Source organism: Sinocyclocheilus grahami, unplaced genomic scaffold (genome assembly GCF_001515645.1).
Source record: "Sinocyclocheilus grahami isolate Dianchi unplaced genomic scaffold, SAMN03320097.WGS_v1.1 scaffold1138.1, whole genome shotgun sequence".
Classification (NCBI taxonomy): domain Eukaryota; kingdom Metazoa; phylum Chordata; class Actinopteri; order Cypriniformes; family Cyprinidae; genus Sinocyclocheilus; species Sinocyclocheilus grahami.
The window spans coordinates 158,764-178,857 of NW_015506317.1; the positions used below are offsets into that span (position 1 = coordinate 158,764).

General features: G+C 34.1%; 3 protein-coding genes across 4 annotated transcripts in view; all 3 read left to right on the plus strand.

Annotated features, from left to right (window-relative positions):
• Positions 1-1,264: 1,264 nt before the first annotated feature.
• On the plus strand, positions 1,265-7,906 carry mrps22 (mitochondrial ribosomal protein S22). 2 transcript variants are annotated; one of them, XM_016252912.1, is made up of 8 exons: positions 1,265-1,375; positions 1,939-2,096; positions 2,305-2,469; positions 2,719-2,862; positions 2,953-3,036; positions 3,151-3,296; positions 3,765-3,873; positions 7,729-7,906. In XM_016252912.1, exons 1-8 carry the CDS (start codon positions 1,267-1,269, stop codon positions 7,816-7,818), a joined length of 1,005 nt encoding a protein of 334 aa, XP_016108398.1. In that variant the 5' UTR covers positions 1,265-1,266; the 3' UTR covers positions 7,819-7,906. The 2 variants fall into 2 exon arrangements, with proteins under 2 accessions (XP_016108398.1, XP_016108397.1); XM_016252911.1 differs by having other exon boundaries at positions 1,338-1,464.
• Positions 7,907-10,591: 2,685 nt separating this feature from the next.
• On the plus strand, positions 10,592-17,991 carry LOC107567253 (delta(3,5)-Delta(2,4)-dienoyl-CoA isomerase, mitochondrial-like). The gene is made up of 8 exons (XM_016252897.1): positions 10,592-10,622; positions 12,549-12,673; positions 12,943-12,991; positions 13,222-13,286; positions 13,477-13,547; positions 13,625-13,696; positions 13,847-13,997; positions 17,148-17,991. Exons 1-8 carry the CDS (start codon positions 10,592-10,594, stop codon positions 17,250-17,252), a joined length of 669 nt encoding a protein of 222 aa, XP_016108383.1. The 3' UTR covers positions 17,253-17,991.
• A 1,181-nt stretch (positions 17,992-19,172) lies between these two features.
• Positions 19,173-20,094, plus strand: part of prss16 (serine protease 16) — an 8,599-nt gene continuing 7,677 nt past the window's right edge. Inside the window, exons 1-2 of the mRNA XM_016252899.1 lie at positions 19,173-19,313; positions 19,574-19,673. Of these exons, the coding sequence (XP_016108385.1) occupies positions 19,173-19,313; positions 19,574-19,673 (241 nt within the window). The remainder of the gene's footprint in view (positions 19,314-19,573; positions 19,674-20,094) is intronic.

Genomic DNA, 20,094 nt, shown 5'->3' on the forward strand with positions numbered 1-20,094 from the left:
TGATCAGTGTTGCAATACAAATGCGTCCTGTGCTTTTCTTGTTCTTATTTTTTCCCTTCTACATGAAGGTAGAGCTGCCATTTAGCAAGCAGTAAACTAGCTTATCAATGGCCATTTCATTTGCATGATAATCTTGATAGGCTACTTGTTAAACTCTGTGTTTACAGTCCTAGCAGGTCCTGGATGCGCTCATCGTGTTCATCACACTCGCCTAGTTTGTCATTAGATTAACAATTATTTGGAACAAATATGTATATCGTTTACCCTATGTTAAAACATTTTATATGGTGCATTTTTTTTTCTTTACAAATTTTACCTTTATGTGGATTTTTCTTTTTGGGGACATTTTGCCCTTTGTCAGTTTTTTTTTAATTACATTTTTTTATTAATGAAAATAGAACAAATAACAAACAGAGCATAGCATAAGACAGTCAGTGCTATACAAAGTGTGACATTAATTAGTAACGGAACTGAAAATTGCCCTTTGTCGGTGGAAGAGTATGGAGGGCGAAACCTGCAAAAACACTAAATAAATAAATACACAAATAAATAAATATGCAAATAAATAAATAAATGTGTGTATAAATACACAAATTCTTGTTTGAATACATATAGAAATAATTAAACATGTGACTAAAGTAGGCAAATAAATAAAATAAATTAGTGGACAAATGGAAAATGTTTAAGGAAATGCTAAACTCATCCTATTTATTTTCCTTTGATCACTCATTTATTTCTGAATGTAGTTCCACGTTTATTTTTCCTCTGCACAACATGCTAATTTGCCTACTTTCATCACATGTATAATTATTTATTTATGTATTTAAACAAGAATACAAGAATATGTGTGTATTTATGCACACATTTATTTATTTGTGTATTTATTTATTTATTGTTTTTGCAGGTTTCATCCTCCATAGAAGAGTCTTAGCCAGTTTAGTACGCAGGCATTTGAAAAAACACAGCTGAACTGACAGTCTATCCGCTAATCTACAACAGATTTACCATTAAACATTCATTTTTTGAAATTGCTATGTTACAACAAAATAAACGTTGTTTTATAGGAAGGAATGCACAGAGAATTATTATTTTATAGGCTACCATTGGTAGCTGTTTTTTGTTTTGTTGTTGTTTTTTGCGTACATGTGTTTTCAGATGGTAAATTTAAAAGTCTTTTTTTATTATTATTATTTGTTTGCTTGTTTGAATGAAAATGGTGGCAGACAGCGAAAAAGCTGTCCCTTTCTCCTCGAACTCTGTCCTCGGATGTTATTTACTACATCTCCCAGCATTCCTTGTGGTTCTTTGAAAGGAGGAAGTTCAATACACAGCCGCAGAGATATCATTACAGCATGGCTGCGTCCAGTTTCACAAGGTGTTTAGTAAAGTCTTACTTTTGCGTTAAATGTGTAGCTCATGCGCAAACAACTACGCGAATGTTCTGTGTATCAGCATCACGCAGTAGTAAGTATAGTCACTGTAAATGAGACGTTAATGGTTCGGTGCTACACAATAGTGTAGAGCTGACCTTGTATATCACGTTTAATGTTTTGCAGTTTTAATGTCTCATGTGGCTACTAAATATAAAATAGCTTTAAAGTCATTAGAACACTGAAACGAAACTCATGCTTAACGAAAAAGTACTGTTCGTTTACCATTTTTCTACCACGGTAATTTACCGTGTTTTATACTTTGATGCTGTTATTCTTATTTGGAATTTTTTTACGCATGTAAATACTGAGCTGTATATGATAATTAAGTATATAAGTAGTGTGGTATATTTCAAAGTACCTTTGTATTTCGATGCGATAACATAACTGTTAAGTTAAGCTTCATTCAATTAATCAGTATTCATTCATTCAGTCAGTCAGTGGTTGATTGATTTGATTGATTGATTGATTGATTGATTGATTGATTGATTGTCCCTTCTTCTTCCAGGCTTTGTGGATGCACCTAAAGCTCAGTTCACAGATACAGAGGTTCAAGACATTCTGACCAAAATCACCGGTTTGGACCTGAAGAAAGTGTTCCGACCCATAAGAAGGCAGCTAACGCCACCTAAATACAAGCTTATGACAGACACTGAATTAGAAGAGGTGAGATTTCTCATGATAGGTCAGGATTCATGATGGGATGGAATTTGTGAGATGATGGTTATATGATACAATAGGGTTAATGAGGGGATGAGATACCTGATGAAATGGAAAGAGATTCAGTAGGGCATTTGGGAATAACATCAGATACAGTTATTCTGCTAGAAAAACTGTGGTCTTAATTGGGTTTATGTGTTCTGCTGCTGAGCAGGCAGTGCGTAAGGCAGAGGAACAGGCAAAACATCTGCTGAAGACGCCACCGGTCCTGCCTGAGAGGAAGCCCATAAATGATGTGCTCTATGAAGATCAGATGCTAGAAGGCATGGACACTGCTAAATATGTCTTCACCGACATCAACTTTAACGTCCCGCATAGAGTAAGAAAAGGACATTGTTTAGCGAATCTGTTTAATTTTACATTGATTTTAAAAGTAATTTATGAACGTTCCTGTTGTTCTTGGGTTAAAAACCTGAATAAGCCAATTTTTTTTTATGTATTAATTTCTTAGTAATTTTCTCATCTATTAATGTACTTTCTGATCTTTTTGTGTGTATACAGAGGTACTGTTATGTGTCTTTCTTACTGTTGGAACCTTTGTTTCTCATTCTCATACATTATTCCAAAGGAAAGATTCATTGTTGTGAGAGAGCCCAGTGGAACCCTAAGAAAAGCAACATGGAATGAAAGAGATAGGCTGATACAAGTTTATTTCCCCAAAGAGGGTCGTAAGATTACACCACCACCCATCTTTAAGGAAGAAAACCTTAGGGTATGGAAAGTGCAAAAGCTGATCAAGTCTTATTAATTTGCACATGTTTTCATTTCTGACAAGAAAATGTCTGTTTCCTTCTCTCTGCAGGTGGTCTTTGAGCAGGATAGACACGAGGATGTGCTAAACCAATGCATTGTCCAATTTGAGCCAGACTCTGCAGAATTTAATAATGTGAGTTGCTGACAGACAGATGTATACAAGGGTTGTGCGATAAGCTGTCACCAGTGCATGAAAACATGTTATTCTGAGTTTCTTGGAGAGAATAATATTTATATGGTCTTTTAGGTGCTCATGCTGACCTATGAAGACATTGAAAAGCATGGGAAATACGATCTGCTCAGATCCACACGGTTTTTCGGTGGTTTGACCTGGCATCTGGTTAACGGCCGGCGAATTGATGGCCTTCTTGTGGACATGTTGCAGAGAGACCTGTGAGAAAAAAGGAATGATCTGGTTTCAGTGCCGATGCAGTCAGTTTCCACAAAAAAAAAAAAAATTTGTCACTCAGTTTTATAAAAAGAACAAAAACATGCTTGGAGTAAAGCACTTGCATTGAAAGTTTATTGGACAAGTGTACCGGAGGGTTTAAAAGCAGAAATTAATTTTGTATTATTTACAAGATTTGTGCCAGTGGGGAAGCATTTGCTCCAAGTAAAATATGCCTTATAAGTAGTTACATTATAGTTACATATGAAAGGAAAATGAAGAAACCACAAAAGAGGCAAGATGAGTGAATATCTGTATAGCTTGGTGGAAGCTTCGGTCCTTAAAACTCTTGGAAGTTTTTGATTCACTGACATTGCTCACAGCACCATTAATTTCAGTTTAATTGCTGTATGTATGGTCTTGTGAGAAGTCTAGTTGCATTGTATGATGATCATATGTTGTCGTGATTACAGAATGCAGGATGCGGTGAGGTTGGTGCGTCTGTTCAACTTGGTTCATCCTCAGAGTGAGTCTGCACAGCAAGCTCAAACGCAACAGGCCACTGACCTGGACCTACTCAAGGTGAATACACAGTACATGGTCATCAGTGTTTTTTTTTGTGCATATCTGTTACTGTGACCACAAATTTTAACTATAGTTCAAGCATAGCTATAATGTTTTGAAATTATGGTTTTCTATTCCCATTTCTTACTGCTACTATTAATTAATGTGCATGAAAAAATGTCATGTGGTTACTGTGAGCTCGCATGACCTCATGTATGCACGTGCCAAAAACCTTTAGGCTGTGAGCAATTTATTTTTTAAGATGTGTAAATTAGGGGTGTCAGTTGATAAAAATAATCCAATTAAAATTTAACTAATTGCTCAGGTTATTTACACATGTAATCATAAATACATTGAATCTCTAAATGTATGTATGTAAGGTCAATTGTCACTGTTATCTAACTATTAACTATGACTTATATTATGCCTTAATAAACTCTTAATTTGCTGCTTATTAATAGTTAGCAAGGTAGTTGTTAAGTTAAGGTATCTAAAATGTGACCCTGGACCACAAAACCAGTCATAAGGGTAAATTTTTCGAAATTGAGATTTATACATCATCTGAAAGCTGAATAAATAAGCTTTCCATTGTTAGGATAGGACAATATTTGGCCGAGATAGAACTATTTGAAAATCTGGAATCTGAGGATGCAAAAAATCGAAATATTGAGAAAGTTGTGATTTATGATTTTTTAATGAAAATTTCGTTTTATAGAATAGCTAGGGTATTCGTTATGTTCGTATATTGCTTATGACGAAAATTCATTAGCCTAGCCTATTTGTTAAGTTGATTTAAAATTCTTCATAACAAATTTTAAGAAGTTAAAAGTTAAGAAAGAATGAAATTAGCCTGTAGGCTATAGATTTATAGGCTAATTTTCTTAACTTTTATTAGACTGCAGTTCAGGGAAAAAAAAAATCTTGATAATCTTTAAAATGAGAGAAATCACTGACATAATTTAGGCTATACTTTCTTCGACTGCATAAAAAACGAAACCATTTAATTTGCAGTGTTAACTTATGAATTAAATGGAAAAACAAGAAATAAATCACAAAAAGAACAATAGTTTTTTCTTGTAATCAAGAAAAAATATTTGACAATTTCAAAATGAAGGCTGAATGATATTTGACGGTGAACGCATCTCCGCTGCATCGCTGCATACAATCGTTGTTGTCAGTCGCAAATATTAAACATGTTTTAGGCCAGGGGTGTCCAAACTCGGTCCTGCAGAGTTTTGCTCCAACCCCAATCAGACACACCTGAACCAACTAATCAAGCTCTTATAGACGAAAAACAAGAAATAAATCACAAAAAGAACAATAGTTTTTTCTTGTAATCAAGAAAAAATATTTGACAATTTCAAAATGAAGGCTGAATGATATTTGACGGTGAACGCATCTCCGCTGCATCGCTGCATACAATCGTTGTTGTCAGTCGCAAATATTAAACATGTTTTAGGCCAGGGGTGTCCAAACTCGGTCCTGCAGAGTTTTGCTCCAACCCCAATCAGACACACCTGAACCAACTAATCAAGCTCTTATAGACATACTAGAAACTTTGTAGCAGGTTTGTTGAGGCAAGTTGGATCTAAACTCTGCAGGACACTGGCCCTCCAGGACTGAGTTTGGGCACCCCTGTTTTAGGGTATAATGCATGGCGTGTGTGTTTAACTAGCTCCGTTCCCATGGACATCTTTTGTTTGATCTAAATCTGGATATTTCCAGCCTAAAACGTGTGATTAATCAGCCGATTAATCTGAATCTAAAGCTGTGTCTACACCAAGAGAACCCATTACGGGAAGTGGCGCGAGGCGACAAATCTTCTACAGTTACTGATGCCGCCTCCTATCCCGAATCTTTGAAACATGCGTTGTATGCGTTGAAAGTGATACCTAGAAAAACAGCGCGCATAAGAAAGCGATTGCAGGCTTTTGGGAGCTTCAGCAAATGCACTCGATCACAGATTGCATGCTTCCCAGCCGAAACAAACCCCCACGTGAAACTGAAATAATAACCTGTGATATAAGATTTTGGCCATATTGCCGAGATGGTCCTCACTGCAGAACACAAGATCCAGGGGGCGAGGTTGGTCCCCTAAACCTACCCGTCTCCTCCCCTAAACCTACCATCTCCACCCCCTAGATGTGGATCCAACCCCGCCCCCTGGATCTTTGTTCTGCAGTGAGGGGGCTACTGATATTGCTCATCTAAATCATTCATCCCACACGATCAACAGGCACGTCATGTAGGCTTATACTTCTTGTACTTCGTTTGGGGACCACAAGGTGTCAGTGTGGCCTCAAAGCTTACCCCTCACCTACTCTGGCTCGATTGCTATTCCTGAGGTAAACACGCCCTCCTCATTACCCTATGGACAAAGAAATGTATAAATAAATGTGGAAATAAATAAATGTATAAATAAATAAAAGAAAAAATTTGGAAAAAAATGAAAAAAATAAGGAAATAAAATAATAATTTATTATTTTTGCTTTTTTACTTTGTATATTTATTTATTTATTTATATTTGGTTTTTTACATTAATTTGTACATTTCTTTATTTCTAATTAAGTCAGCTTTGGCATTCCGTAAGTAATATGCATGCTAGTTAATAGTGAGAATTGGTCCTTAAAATAAATCACCTCAGATTCTAAAACTGCATTTTTAATTGGAGCGCAAGTTTATCCAAAAATATACTAGAGATATTTAATCAAGTCTTTAGCCATTTAGCTCTTGAAGAGATCAGAAGAGCCGGTCAGCGAAACTCTGGAGCTGTTCAGTCACTGTTGGAAGAAAAGAAAAAAAAACTCTTACAATAACGATATGTGCTTTTGACAACTCTTGAAATAGGGAATAAGGGGTCAGGCCCAGGGTACATCACTTCCCATTAACTTGTGGTTAGACCTTTAACCCATGGAAGGACGTCATTCAGAGCGCATGGAGTAAAGAAGGGCAAAAAAATAAAAATCTTGTCGAATTTTGAGATACCACCAGTAATTTGGTAGAGATGGTGGAGTGACAGGTTTTAATGTGTGTGTAAGAGAGAGTGAGTATATTAAAATCTTTGAAAGGAAATAGGAAAGCATGGTAGATTTAATGAGGGGCCACTGTTTAGTCACGGTTCCTGCTTAGTGCACACTCCTCTCAACCCTGTCTTATGACACACTGACCCTTTAACCCCTGTATCAGGTAGTCAAGCTGGTTGATGCAGCCGGCCCAACTTCAGAGGTGCATTCAGTATTTTTTTGCTTAAAATTTTACAGAAAGAAATAAACATCAATTTTGATAAATATAATTAAAATGATTTAGACTCGCATGAGACAAAGACTAAAAGCTGTTTTATTCTACATAGAGTGGATTTGGTGCCATGTTGACATCACGTTAACCAAAAAGAGCAATGTAAAGATAATGCAAATGTAAAGATTCTGTGTGAACTGACAGGACTTACTACCAGGGTTATTGTGAACTAAAATTAAAACCATACAAATTTACTTGAAAAAGCTTAAAAATTACTTGAAATAAAATAAAATATAAAAAGTTGCCAATGCAAAATTGATCATTTTCATTGGTGTCTTAAAATAACTCAAATTAAAATGTACAGACACATTGAAAAATGAAAACAAATGACTAAAAATTGTCTAAAACTAAAATGAAAACAGAAAATATAAGGCTTTTTTGCTGGCTTATAAAAAAATTATAATAAGAAAACCTTTTTTTAAAAGTCACGCCAAATATAGGCCAAGAATATTACGTACAGAATACTACAAATCCCAGACGAAAATACTAGTAGTTGCTAATTTCTTGCTTTATTTATTTTAAGATACATATGTGCATATCTGATGCATTTTCTGCCTTTCTTTTACCTCTAATTTTTAGATCTATGCCCAGTATGAGTCAAACAGAGCTGGATTCATCGAGTTGGCGGTGCAAACCTACGAACAGACCAAAGCCCTGAGCTCTTTTTAAATACATTAAAGTGTAAAGCAATAGAAAACAGACCATGATTATGAATGGAAGTATGCCATATAGTTCAAATGTTGATGTCAAGTTTTGAAATGTGTACTCATTCTGTACATAATAAAGAATATTTTGTATAAAAGGTCTGTTTCTTTATTTAAATATTAACTCTTCACCATTCTTTTCCCAAGTGTACCAAATGTACTAGATTTGTAACATTTAATGTTGATAGGAACTCATTAATAGAATGGACATTTTCAATGCTTTAGCTTTTTTTTGTTTTTTCGATTGCAGACTTTTTCTGCTGCCATTGTTTTCCTTGGATTTGGTTCTCAGTTCCGGACAATTTTAAGCTTTTCTTGGTTCATTCCACGTTTATAGGCAACCTCTGTCATGCTAATTCAGATCAGCACAGTTGGTTTTACATTTTTCTAGTTTATTTTAGTTCAGGACTCCATAGTGTTAATAAGCTGTACTTAAAGGGATAGATCACCCAAAAATGAAAATTCCGTCATCATTTACTCACCTTCATGTCGTTCCAAACCTGTATGAGTTGCTTTCTTATGTTGAACACAAAAGAAGATATTTTGAAGATTGCTGGTAAACAAACAGTTGGTGGTTGCCATTGACTTCCATAATAGGAAAAAAAATACTATGGAAGTCAATGGCAACCACCAACTGTTTGATTACCAGCAATCTTCAAAATATCTTCTTTTGTGTTCAACATAAGAAAGCAACTCATACGGGTTTGGAACGACGTGAGGGTGAGTAAATGATGACAGAATTTTCATTTTTGGGTGAACTATCCCTTTAAATGTGCTGTATGTAGGATTGACTCCGAGTGGTTGAACTAGGTATTTCAGTCCAAATTCAAAATATTGGAGAGGGGTTTTTTCACCAGGCCCCTCCTCCTCAGACTTGACGCACAAGCAGGTTGCCAGATTGAGACACCAATTGGAAAGCCGTTTTTAAACCATGATTAATTATTCTAGATTAATACCTGCTCCTGGATTAATTTCCAGGAACATAAATAAAAATTAAATGATAAGCTACTACTAAATATTGTAGAAACAAGTTGCTTTGCAGCGATTTGTATGGTGAAAAGCGCTATACAAATAAACTTGAATTGAATTGAATTAATTTAAGCCCTGTCCGGGAAACCGCCCCTTATTGTTGCCTCTGCACTTGTTATAGGAGAGATTATTTTTCATGTTAAAAATGCTTTTGTTGAATGAAGTGAGTTCTCTGTCAGTCAGCAAATGACTAATTCCTGAAGTTGTCATTGATGGAAACAGTCTCATAGTCTAGCTCAAAATTACTCAGAATTGGGCAAAGCCTCTTAAATGTAGACAGAAAACAAAATTTTACAGTTTCTTCATAAAATCTAAAGGCAGCTGTTTATTTCATTCATAAATACCCATTACCAGTGAGTTCTCTGTCAGTCAGCAAATGACTAATTCCTGAAGTTGTCATTGATGGAAACAGTCTCATAGTCTAGCTCAAAATTACTGTAGAATTGGGCAAAGCCTCTTAAATGTAGACAGAAAACAAAATTTTACAGTTTCTTCATAAAATCTAAAGGCAGCTGTTTATTTCATTCATAAATACCCATTACAAAGTGTGATATTATAAACGCTATGATTGCAAACTAACGTCTTAGGTTTTTACTGAACTGAAGCTAACTAACATTGTATCAGGAACATAATGGCTTTGGGTTACATGTATCTTTTTTTTCTATTTACCTACTATTAGTACTATGAGTGATGAGAGGACCCCCTGCTCTGCACATTTTGCATATCTCCTTTTTTAACACACCTGATTCAGATCATCAGCTTGTTAGTAGAGACTGCAAGACTGATAATGGAGACAAACAAGATGTGCAGGTCTGGGGGGTCCTCAAGGACAGGTTTGAAAACCCCTGACATAACACATTGACTGTCTGGGTGCTAATCTTTGGAATGAGCTATATTTGGAGTCTTCAACAACAACACAAAATCACTGATTTATAATGAAAAAATATATATAAAATTGGCTACAGATGTGATTCATTTTACAGCACTGAACAGCACATTCATTTGAGTGGTATTCACAAATGATGAGTGACGGTCGTAGCACTCTAAAAGAGATTCGATCAGAGATGCTCTTATTATCGGGAGACAGCAAGGTCCACAGCTCTGCCTTTAGAGAAAGCATTACGGCCAACTTGGATCACATGTGCCTTGATGACCAATCATATTATAGTCTTGACGTCGTTGAATTTCTGTCAGAGTTGTGCGACAGTCAATGGCAGTTTACGGATACCATAAAAATGAATGAGAGGTGCCGTAAACGGAATTCTACCTGTCGCAAAATTGTCAATGGCTTCTCATATAAAATAGCATTGTTGTTCTGTGTAAACTCAAAACAGATCAATCCAAACAAATGTTTAATGGCAAAAATGTTAGCCGACATGCTGTTGATTCATGAAACGATAAGCTGTTTTCCCAGAAAAAAATTAAGTCTGGGTTACTATGTGTATGGTTTAGGTGCATGTGATTCGAGTCTGCTGTCCCCAATGTTGCCATCTCCTCTGTTAATAATGTTATCTCTGTGTTCCTTAAAGAGCCACCGTACGTCAGAGGAAAACATGGTGATGACTTTAAAAATAAACGCTGCATAATAAAACAACCCTATTTAAAGACGCTTAAACATATAAACCACATTTTTGAAGTGATTTTTGTGATAGTCCTAATAAACAGGTCTCTTCCTCTGTGAATTTGAATATATTGGTCGAAGGGCACCAATGGCGTATGCGTTGAGCTCTGCGTTCAGAAGTAAGTCACATAGTTTGATCATCTAGCTGCATGTGTTCACATAGCTAAGAATAAAACATATAAGTTGTGTGCGTTTTTTAAAAACCCTTTGATTCTAATGACAGTTTGAGGTTGTAATGGCAACATGTTGACTGTCTCACTGCAGCACACACACGGTACTGGGTTCAGTTCAGTTAACTGGGTGAAAGGTCACATACGCAATGCTATGTAATTTCTCTCTTTAAGTGTAGAATTAATTACATTTATATTATGGACAAATCAAACAATATAGCATGCCGTCGTAATTGCCAGTTGGAAACTGTGTATAAATAAAGAATATAATAATGCATAAATTGTGCAGATATGTCATCATATTATTTACGATTAATATTTGGACATGTAAATCATAGCCTACATTTTTGTCATCACCAGTGCTGGGGGTAACGCATTACAAGTAACGCGAGTTACGTAATCAGATTACTTTTTTCAAGTAACTAGTAAAGTAACGCATTACTTTTTAATTTACAAGAGAATATCTGAGTTACTTTTTATATATATATTTGTGATCATTTAAACATATTTCATATTGTTCAATATTTAATAATATTCATAATACATTAAAATGTCTTAGGATAGTGTAACCAGATTAATAAATGCTGTAAAAGTATTGTTTGTTGTTAGTTCATATTACTTAATATTCTGTGTAATGCTTATTGAAAAGGGTTACCTTAATATCAATAACCTTATAACTGTTTAACCTTTGACCTACAAGTCAAAAGTTTGGAATAATTACGTTATGTTTCTGAATGAAGTCCTTTTTGATGTATTATTACAGGATTTATAATGTTTGTTTTCTATTTTACTATATTTTATTTTCAAATGTAATTTATTCCTGTCATGCAAAGCTGATTGTTTAGCAGCCATTACATCAGTCTTCAGGGTCACATGATCCTTCGGAAATCATTCTAATATGCTGATTTGGTGTTCAATTGTTATCAATTATTATTGCCGCTCAGTTATTAATAATGGTTGTTCAGTGTTCAAAACAGTTTTTGCTGCTTAAAACCGCAATGTTTTTCTTTCTTTCTTTCTGCAATAGATTCTGTGTTCAATGAAAGCATTTGAAACAGAACTCTTTTGTAACAATATAAATGTAATTTTTAATCAGTTTAATGCATCTTTGCTGATTAAAATGATTAGTTTCTTCTTTTGAATGGTTTAAAAAAAGCAGCAAAAACTGGTTTCAACATTGATAATGTTTTGACAACTGGTTACTGAATAGAACATTCTTCATTTTGACCAAATAGACTGTGTTGTGGTCATCTAATTTATCAAGTAACAATAACTAGATTTTTAATCTTCAGAATTTTGCTTGCCCATGCAATACTCAATGCCACAGTATACATGTAGGTGATTGACCTTGCCTTTTTTTTTTTACACCTAATTTATCCATCAGATGTAAATCTGAATTATGCAGTGCAAGGTATAATACATATCCATAGCACAAATGCTGCGGTAGTTTTAATGCTTAGGGTTAGGGGTTTATTGAAATAATTTAATATGAACAATAGTTATAATAATGCTTGCCTTAGCATACACATCTATCCCTCTTTTAATGTACAGTGGGTACGGAAAGTATTCAGACCCCCTTAAATTGTTCACTCTTTGTTATATTGCAGCCATTTGCTAAAATCATTTAAGTTAATTTTTTTCCTCATTAATGTACACACAGCACCCCATATTGACAGAAAAACACAGAATTGTTGACATTTTTGCAGATTTATTAAAAAAGAAAACTGAAATATCACATGGCCCTAAGTATTCAGACCCTTTGCCGTGACACTCATATATTTAACTCAGGTGCTGTGAGAAAGGCATTTGTGAAGATACCTAGATTGCACACTTATATATTATATGCTATATATAAATGTAATAATCTGTGTACAGGTATTGATCTCATGAGCATGGCCAGTGATATTCTTCAGCCGGAAGGTGATGACACAGCCAGGATCTCATGGAACCTGCGTCGCGTCATAACTCAATACCAAGAGACCTTCTCTGTTATTGAAAAGGTTACTATTTTAAAGCATCATTCTGTGAAAGCATATGAATATATAGATAATTATTAAATTTAAAAAATGAGATCTAGGTGGTTTGGTAAATATAAGGGAACATTCATGCACAATTATGCATTTGAGAACTGTGAAAGGCATGGCATGAGGATGTTAAGATTTTATGTTGAACTTTATCTTTGGCTTTACCAATCAGTCCATTCCAAGATATGGATTTAGAAGTCTAAATGGCAAACTTTGTCTCATGCACAAATCATATGCTTCATCAGTGTCCAAAACCAGTGATTGTGGCCATTCATGGAGCATGCATAGGAGCAGGTTAGTTTTCCTGTGTAAAGGTTGCCAAAACATTTTATACTTTTTTATACAATTTAAAAAACATTTATATTCTGTTTATAGTACAGATAAGTTTAATTCTGTTTATTTTAGAGTGCTTTTCACAATACATATTGTTCTAAAAAAATAATGGATAACAAACTCTGTGGTGGGTGAAAAAATTAATATTCAGCTGGATAAATGTTATCATTCATTTGTGTCTTCTTATACAGGCGTAGACTTAATCACAGCGTGTGATATACGACTGTGCACGCAGGATGCCTGGTTTCAGGTCAAGGTGTGTGCATTTTTATTAGAATGTTGTTGTGATTTTAATCATCAGTTCTATAAAGCTCATTGTAGTCCCACCTTGAACCCCTGCGCTTTTATTTGTTTAATACCATTTTAGAATAACTTAGATTTGCATTGATTCAAATTTGAATGCCTGAATCGATCACTCTTCTGCTCTTCGATCACCTCCTGTTCAGGAGGTTGACATTGGTTTGGCAGCTGATGTCGGGACTTTGCAGCGTCTCCCCAGTGTGATTGGAAGTCGAAGGTACTTGCTAGCAGATCCAGTAGCAGTGCCCTGTGTTTATACAATTCATTGTAAATTTTTCTTCTAATGTCTTTCAGTCTAGTGAATGAGTTGGCATTCACTGCAAGAAAGATGTACGCTGATGAAGCCAAGAGCTGTGGACTGGTCAGGTGAGATATTTAGACATGAGCTGATATGCTTTTATATATATATATAATATACTGTACCAGCTGTTTTCACAACATAGAACAGCTTCATATTTTTATTATACATTTTAGTAAACGTGTGTGTGTGTTTTTTTTCTCTTTTGTTGCACACAGTCGTGTTTTCCCGGATAAAGAGACTATGATGGCCGGAGCTCTGGAGATGGCAGGAGATATTTCTAGGAAAAGCCCTGTAGCAGTCCAGGGAACTAAAATCAATCTAATTTACTCAAGAGACCACAGTGTTCCAGAGGCCCTGAATTACATAGTAAGAGCTGAACTGAGTAAAGTAAAACGACATAAATTGACAAAGTGACAAGTATAATAATAATAATAACAAAAAACACACACAGATTCAGCTGGGATATGGGAATTAAAATAACACCAACACAAAAGCAATGAAAGGCAGGTTGCGCATTTACGTGATGGGTTGCTAAGAGAGAGTGAAGATACAGACAAACTTAATCAAATTAAAATAATGCTTAGTTAAAACCTTTAAAAAAACTTAACAGTACATCCATTTGAAGTCAGACCTTTGAAATACACCAAAGACAAACAAGGGATTAATCAGTATTTGTGTCTGTCTTTGTGTAGGGTAGTGTTTCGTAACAATATGTGTGAAAAATTCACATATTTACATGCACTAAAACTATCAAAGCACTTCATAGAGTACATGTTTCAAATGAACCCTTTCTTCCATAACACCAGTTTGTCACTCACAAAACAATGACCCAAAAACACTGGCAACAGGTGGCATTATACACTGCATCCTTTTGTAAAATTTCTTTACAAAACAAGGACAGCTCTTTACTGTTTAGAAATGGTAATGAAATTGAAAGATTAACACCTGTGTAGGTGTTCAGCTACATCTTAATTGTTTCATTAAGTATATTTGGAATATATTCAGTTACTGTACAAATGTAGCAGATTGCGGTCTTATTCAGTTTTGTAATATCTTGTTTAGGTTTGGGTTTTGTTATTAAATCTCCTTAAAGGTGCAATGTGTAATATTTACATCGATCTATTGACAGAAATGCAATATAATATAAATAACGTTAACTATGATTTCAGAGGTGTATAAAGACCTTAGTTAATGAACCGTTATGTTTTTATTACCTTAGATTGAGCAATTTATATCTACATACACCGCGGGTCCCCTTACATGGAAGTCGCCGCCATGTTTCTACAGTAGCCCTAAACGGACAAACTGCTCTACACAGCGCGTTTCGTCACTTTGTTGTTCTTGTGAATAAAACACTGACACAATGACGAACAAGTACATTCATATTCGCAATAACATCGATTTATTAAATAATTAAGTAAATATAATTTCTTAATTTACCTTAGTAAAGAAATCTCATTGCTCTCTGCTGTCTTTACCGGCGACATCTTAGTCACCGTAGCTTCTCTAAAGAGAGGGGTGAGCTCATTCGCAACCTCACCGCTAGATGCTGCTAAAATTTACACACTACACCTTTAAATAGGTAAATTAGCTTCCTCTAGAAAGAGTGCTGTTGTTGCAACCCAGCCAGTTCCGCAGTGTTTTGCAAACTAATAAAAAGTGTCAACCACCTCCTTTTTCATAAGGTAATCAAATCATAATTTATTTTTAATGGTAAACAAACTTATTTATTACTTTTTCATTTAAAACATCAATTAAAATCACAAAAAAAGATCAAACAAGTGTAATAAATATAGGCTAACAGTAGAATGAATAAAAACGAAGCAGAAAGTGTGTGTTAGACACTCTTACAACTGTAGAAGTGTATACAGTATACTCCTATTTTTTATTATTTATTATTAATATTATTTATTTTTTTATTAGTCCAGCAGTACAAGTAGTACAACCCTTCCCATGTGGACAGCCATTATATTTGTTTTGTTTGGTTTTTTGTTTTGTTTTTGTTTTTGTTTTTGTTTTGTTTTGTTTTGTTTTGTTTTGTTTTGTTTTGTTTTGTTTTGTTTTGTTTTGTTTTGTTTTGTTTTGTTTTGTTTTGTTTTGTTTTGTTTTGTTTTGTTTTGTTTTGTTTTGTTTTGTTTTGTTTTGTTTTGTTTTGTTTTGTTTTGTTTTGTTTTGTTTTGTTTTGTTTTGTTTTGTTTTGTGTTTCGTCACTTTGTTGTTCTTGTGAATAAAACACTGACACAATGACGAACAAGTACATTCATATTCGCAATAACATCGATTTATTAAATAATTAAGTAAATATAATTTCTTAATTTACCTTAGTAAAGAAATCTCATTGCTCTCTGCTGTCTTTACCGGCGACATCTTAGTCACCGTAGCTTCTCTAAAGAGAGGGGTGAGCTCATTCGCAACCTCACCGCTAGATGCCGCTAAAATTTACACACTACACCTTTAAATAGGTAAATTAGCTTCCTCTAGAAAGAGTGCTGTTGTTGCAACCCAGCCAGTTCCGCAGTGTTTTGCAAACTAATAAAAAGTGTCAACCACCTCCTTTTTCATAAGGTAATCAAATCATAATTTATTTTTAATGGTAAACAAACTTATTTATTACTTTTTCATTTAAAACATCAATTAAAATCACAAAAAAAGATCAAACAAGTGCAATAAATATAGGCTAACAGTAGAATGAATAAAAACGAAGCAGAAAGTGTGTGTTAGACACTCTTACAACTGTAGAAGTGTATACAGTATACTCCTATTTTTTATTATTTATTATTAATATTATTTATTTTTTTATTAGTCCAGCAGTACAAGTAGTACAACCCTTCCCATGTGGACAGCCATTATATTTGTTTTGTTTGGTTTTTTGTTTTGTTTTTGTTTTTGTTTTTGTTTTGTTTTGTTTTGTTTTGTTAACAAGTGCAATAAATATAGGCTAACAGTAGAATGAATAAAAACGAAGCAGAAAGTGTGTGTTAGACACTCTTACAACTGTAGAAGTGTATACAGTATACTCCTATTTTTTATTATTTATTATTAATATTATTTTTTTTTTATTAGTCCAGCAGTACAAGTAGTACAACCCTTCCCATGTGGACAGCCATTATATTTGTTTTGTTTGGTTTTTTGTTTTGTTTTTGTTTTTGTTTTTGTTTTGTTTTGTTTTGTTTTGTTTTTTGTTTTTTGTTTTGTTTTGTTTTGTTTTGTTTTGTTTTGTTTTGTTTTGTTTTGTTTTGTTTTGTTTTTTGTTTTGTTTTGTTTTGGTTTTGATGTAAGTGAAAAGTTTTTAGATCTTGTCCTGAATATTGAATTAAACAAGTTTCAGCTTATTGTGAACTTATTTGTATATATCGGATTATAAACCAACAACAACTGTAAGATTCAGTTTTCGAGCCATCAAGTGCTACTTTGAGGAAGACTATTTGTGTATATTAGTAAACAGTAACATTTGTCACTCAATGTTAAAACTCAGAACTCTTCTTATGTGTTTTCTGTTCCTGTTTGTTTCTGCAGAACACCTGGAATATGAGCATGCTTCAAACCCAAGATTTAATGAAGTCAGCTCAGGCAGCGATGGAGAAGAAAAACCTCAAAGAAGTAACTTTCTCTAAGCTCTGAGAGTCTACACACCCTTAATTACAAATAACATCTTCTTCAATGAAAACCACCTGCTAAGTTTGGTTTGTTCATCTTAATCAACATGATTTTTACAGCTAAAGTGAAACTTGCTATTGCATATTTCAGTTCTGTTTTCACATTCAGTGCCTTAATGCTGGTTCATGTCAAATAATTAACTAACAAATCCTGTTAAACATGTTCAGTGCTGAATGCGGTAAAAACTAAATACCTTAAGATGAAATGGAGGTAAATGGTTTGACTTGCTTTTGTAGCCTATGATTTGTTTTCTGAATTATCAGTGACTTGTGTTCTGCATTACATGAAATGTTACAATTTGTATCAATATTTTTGTGATATTTTTGCATCTCTATAAAACAACTACTGCTAAAATAAGTGTATAATGTAGGACATAGTCAATATGGATGATTTGTGAAGAGAAACTAGTTTGGTCTTGAAATATGAACTTCGTCACAGCTTGGATATTGTATTTTTCTGCGCGTCCAGGTTTCAGGTGTTCATTATCACACTGTAAAGTTAAGTTAAGACAGTACTGTGGACATCTTATCATATTACTGGCTGCCCAGTTGGGTATAAAAACGGCTCACGTCTCGTATACACTGGAAACCATCATCCACAGCAAATTAGGTAGAATGATGTCTGTGATGAGTTGGGTTGCAGTGATTCTGCTTATTGACCTGGTTTGCTCCGGTAAGATTGAATAAGTTAATATAAAAGCATTAACTTCTAACTTAACTTTTTACCCTGAACTTCTAACTCAAATATGAAGTTAAAAAAGTAATTTATCTATTCATAGTCATGTTACTAGTTTGAGTTATTTCAGTGGGTCTCTTTGTTGTTTTTTCTCTTATTATTATTGATAATTTTCTCTTGAAGCAGTGTCATTTCTCCCTTATTTACACCTCCGTGATTAATTTATATAATTGAGAAGATGCTGTTTATAGAACTTTAGTCTGTTCAGAAATTTTAAATAAAACTATATTAAAATGTAACCTTTTTTTTCTTCTGAAGATCAGCCAATTCACATTCGTCATTATTATGATGGGATATATGGCATAATACTGAATTCTACTTACATTTTGCTTTGTATTGACATTTAGATATGCTTTTATTTCTAAAGTGCTATATGCATTTTATGAATGCAGAATTGGACTGTTCTGTTCTCACCTGCTCCTGACATGTTTAAACGAAACAGGTCCCCTTCATTGGGGATAGTATTATCATCTCCAGCATTTGACCACATTATTGCATTTTAAGTTTGTCAGTATGTTTACACTTATATTGTCTTCATCAAGCTCAGAGTCAGTAGGCTTTTCTGGAGTAAATCACTGTTCTGTTTCTTGAGTTATTAATGTTCTTTCAGTTATAGCGTGTTATGTGAAGGTACACCGAAGCTTTACCAGATTTGATCGATGGGGTTGAAATAATTTAGTGCTAAAGGGTTGAGTAATGAGATAAATATTAAAACTGTTCAGGCATGTTTCCTAAAAGTAGCTAATGCATCAACTAGAGCTGTAATTAAATAATAACTCAATTTGGGCTCCTACAAGTCCAGATAAGCTTTTATCTGTTCACATTAAGTTTAATGTGATTACCACAAATGAATTTTTTTTAAGTCTGTCTGTCTGTCTGTGTGTGTGTGTGTGTGTGTGTGTGGTAAATGTATAAGCATGATAAATAAACTATAAAACTAACAAGTGCTGCTAGTAAATATAAATCTAGTAAATCTAAAGTGAATCCTGTATGGAAAAAATGGCTGACAAAAAATGAAACATAAACGCTTCCTTCTGTTCCAACTGAAAGCATTCCCGCTTCAGATTATTACATTACCAAACACTCACACACTTTTGTTTTCATATATATAGATATATGGTATATTTTCTAGGTCAAATTCTATGGAGAATGAAGGACCATGTGCATAAAATCCAACAGGCCAGAATAAAACAGCGTGTGACACACACTTCTACTGTCATTCCCAAAAAAGGCACAATTCACCAACCCCTGAACCACTTTGATAGGAAAGATGACAAAACTTTCCCACAGGTACAAATTACAGACATGATCTTACACTTACACTCTTCTTTAAATGTGATATCATCAGGATGGCACAAGAACATGAAATGTCATTTTAAATAATGTGTTATTATAATAGCCTATTTTAAATAATTATGTGAAATAAATATAACAAATTATTTAATAATAATATTAATTACTATTATTTTAATTATATTAAAATTAACGATTTATCCTGTCAGTTATTTTGCTATCATCATTTATTCATTAGGCTATTATTTGATCTGCAGAAATTCTTTGTGAATGACGTTTATTGGCAGAGTTCTGATGGACCAGTCTTTCTCTACATAGGAGGAGAGGGCCTACTCTCTAAATTCAGTGTATTGTTCGGTTAGTACCAATTTTCCTTGTTTAAACCTGATCATTGATTCTCATCTGCTAAAAAAACGTGCCTCCTACACGTCACTACCGTGTCCTGCTGAAATGTTCACTGAGTGGCACCAAAAGCCAGTTTTATTTTCTTGAAAACATAACAGGTAGCATCCTCAGCACTCTTACAGGAATGTTCCTGGTTCACTAAAAGTTAAGCTCTATAAAAACATCTTTCACATATCAGTTACTGCACAAAATATTTTTGTAACATAATTTTTTTTCTATCAGCTGAAAGACTTCCAATCATGAGTCACATGGCATTCACTGGTTGCCTCAATAACTAGCATTTACATTTGTTAAAAAAAATAATAATTTAGCAGAGAGCTTTATCCAAAGCAATTGCTTACAAATGAGGAAAATCTCAATGGCAGCAGATTAT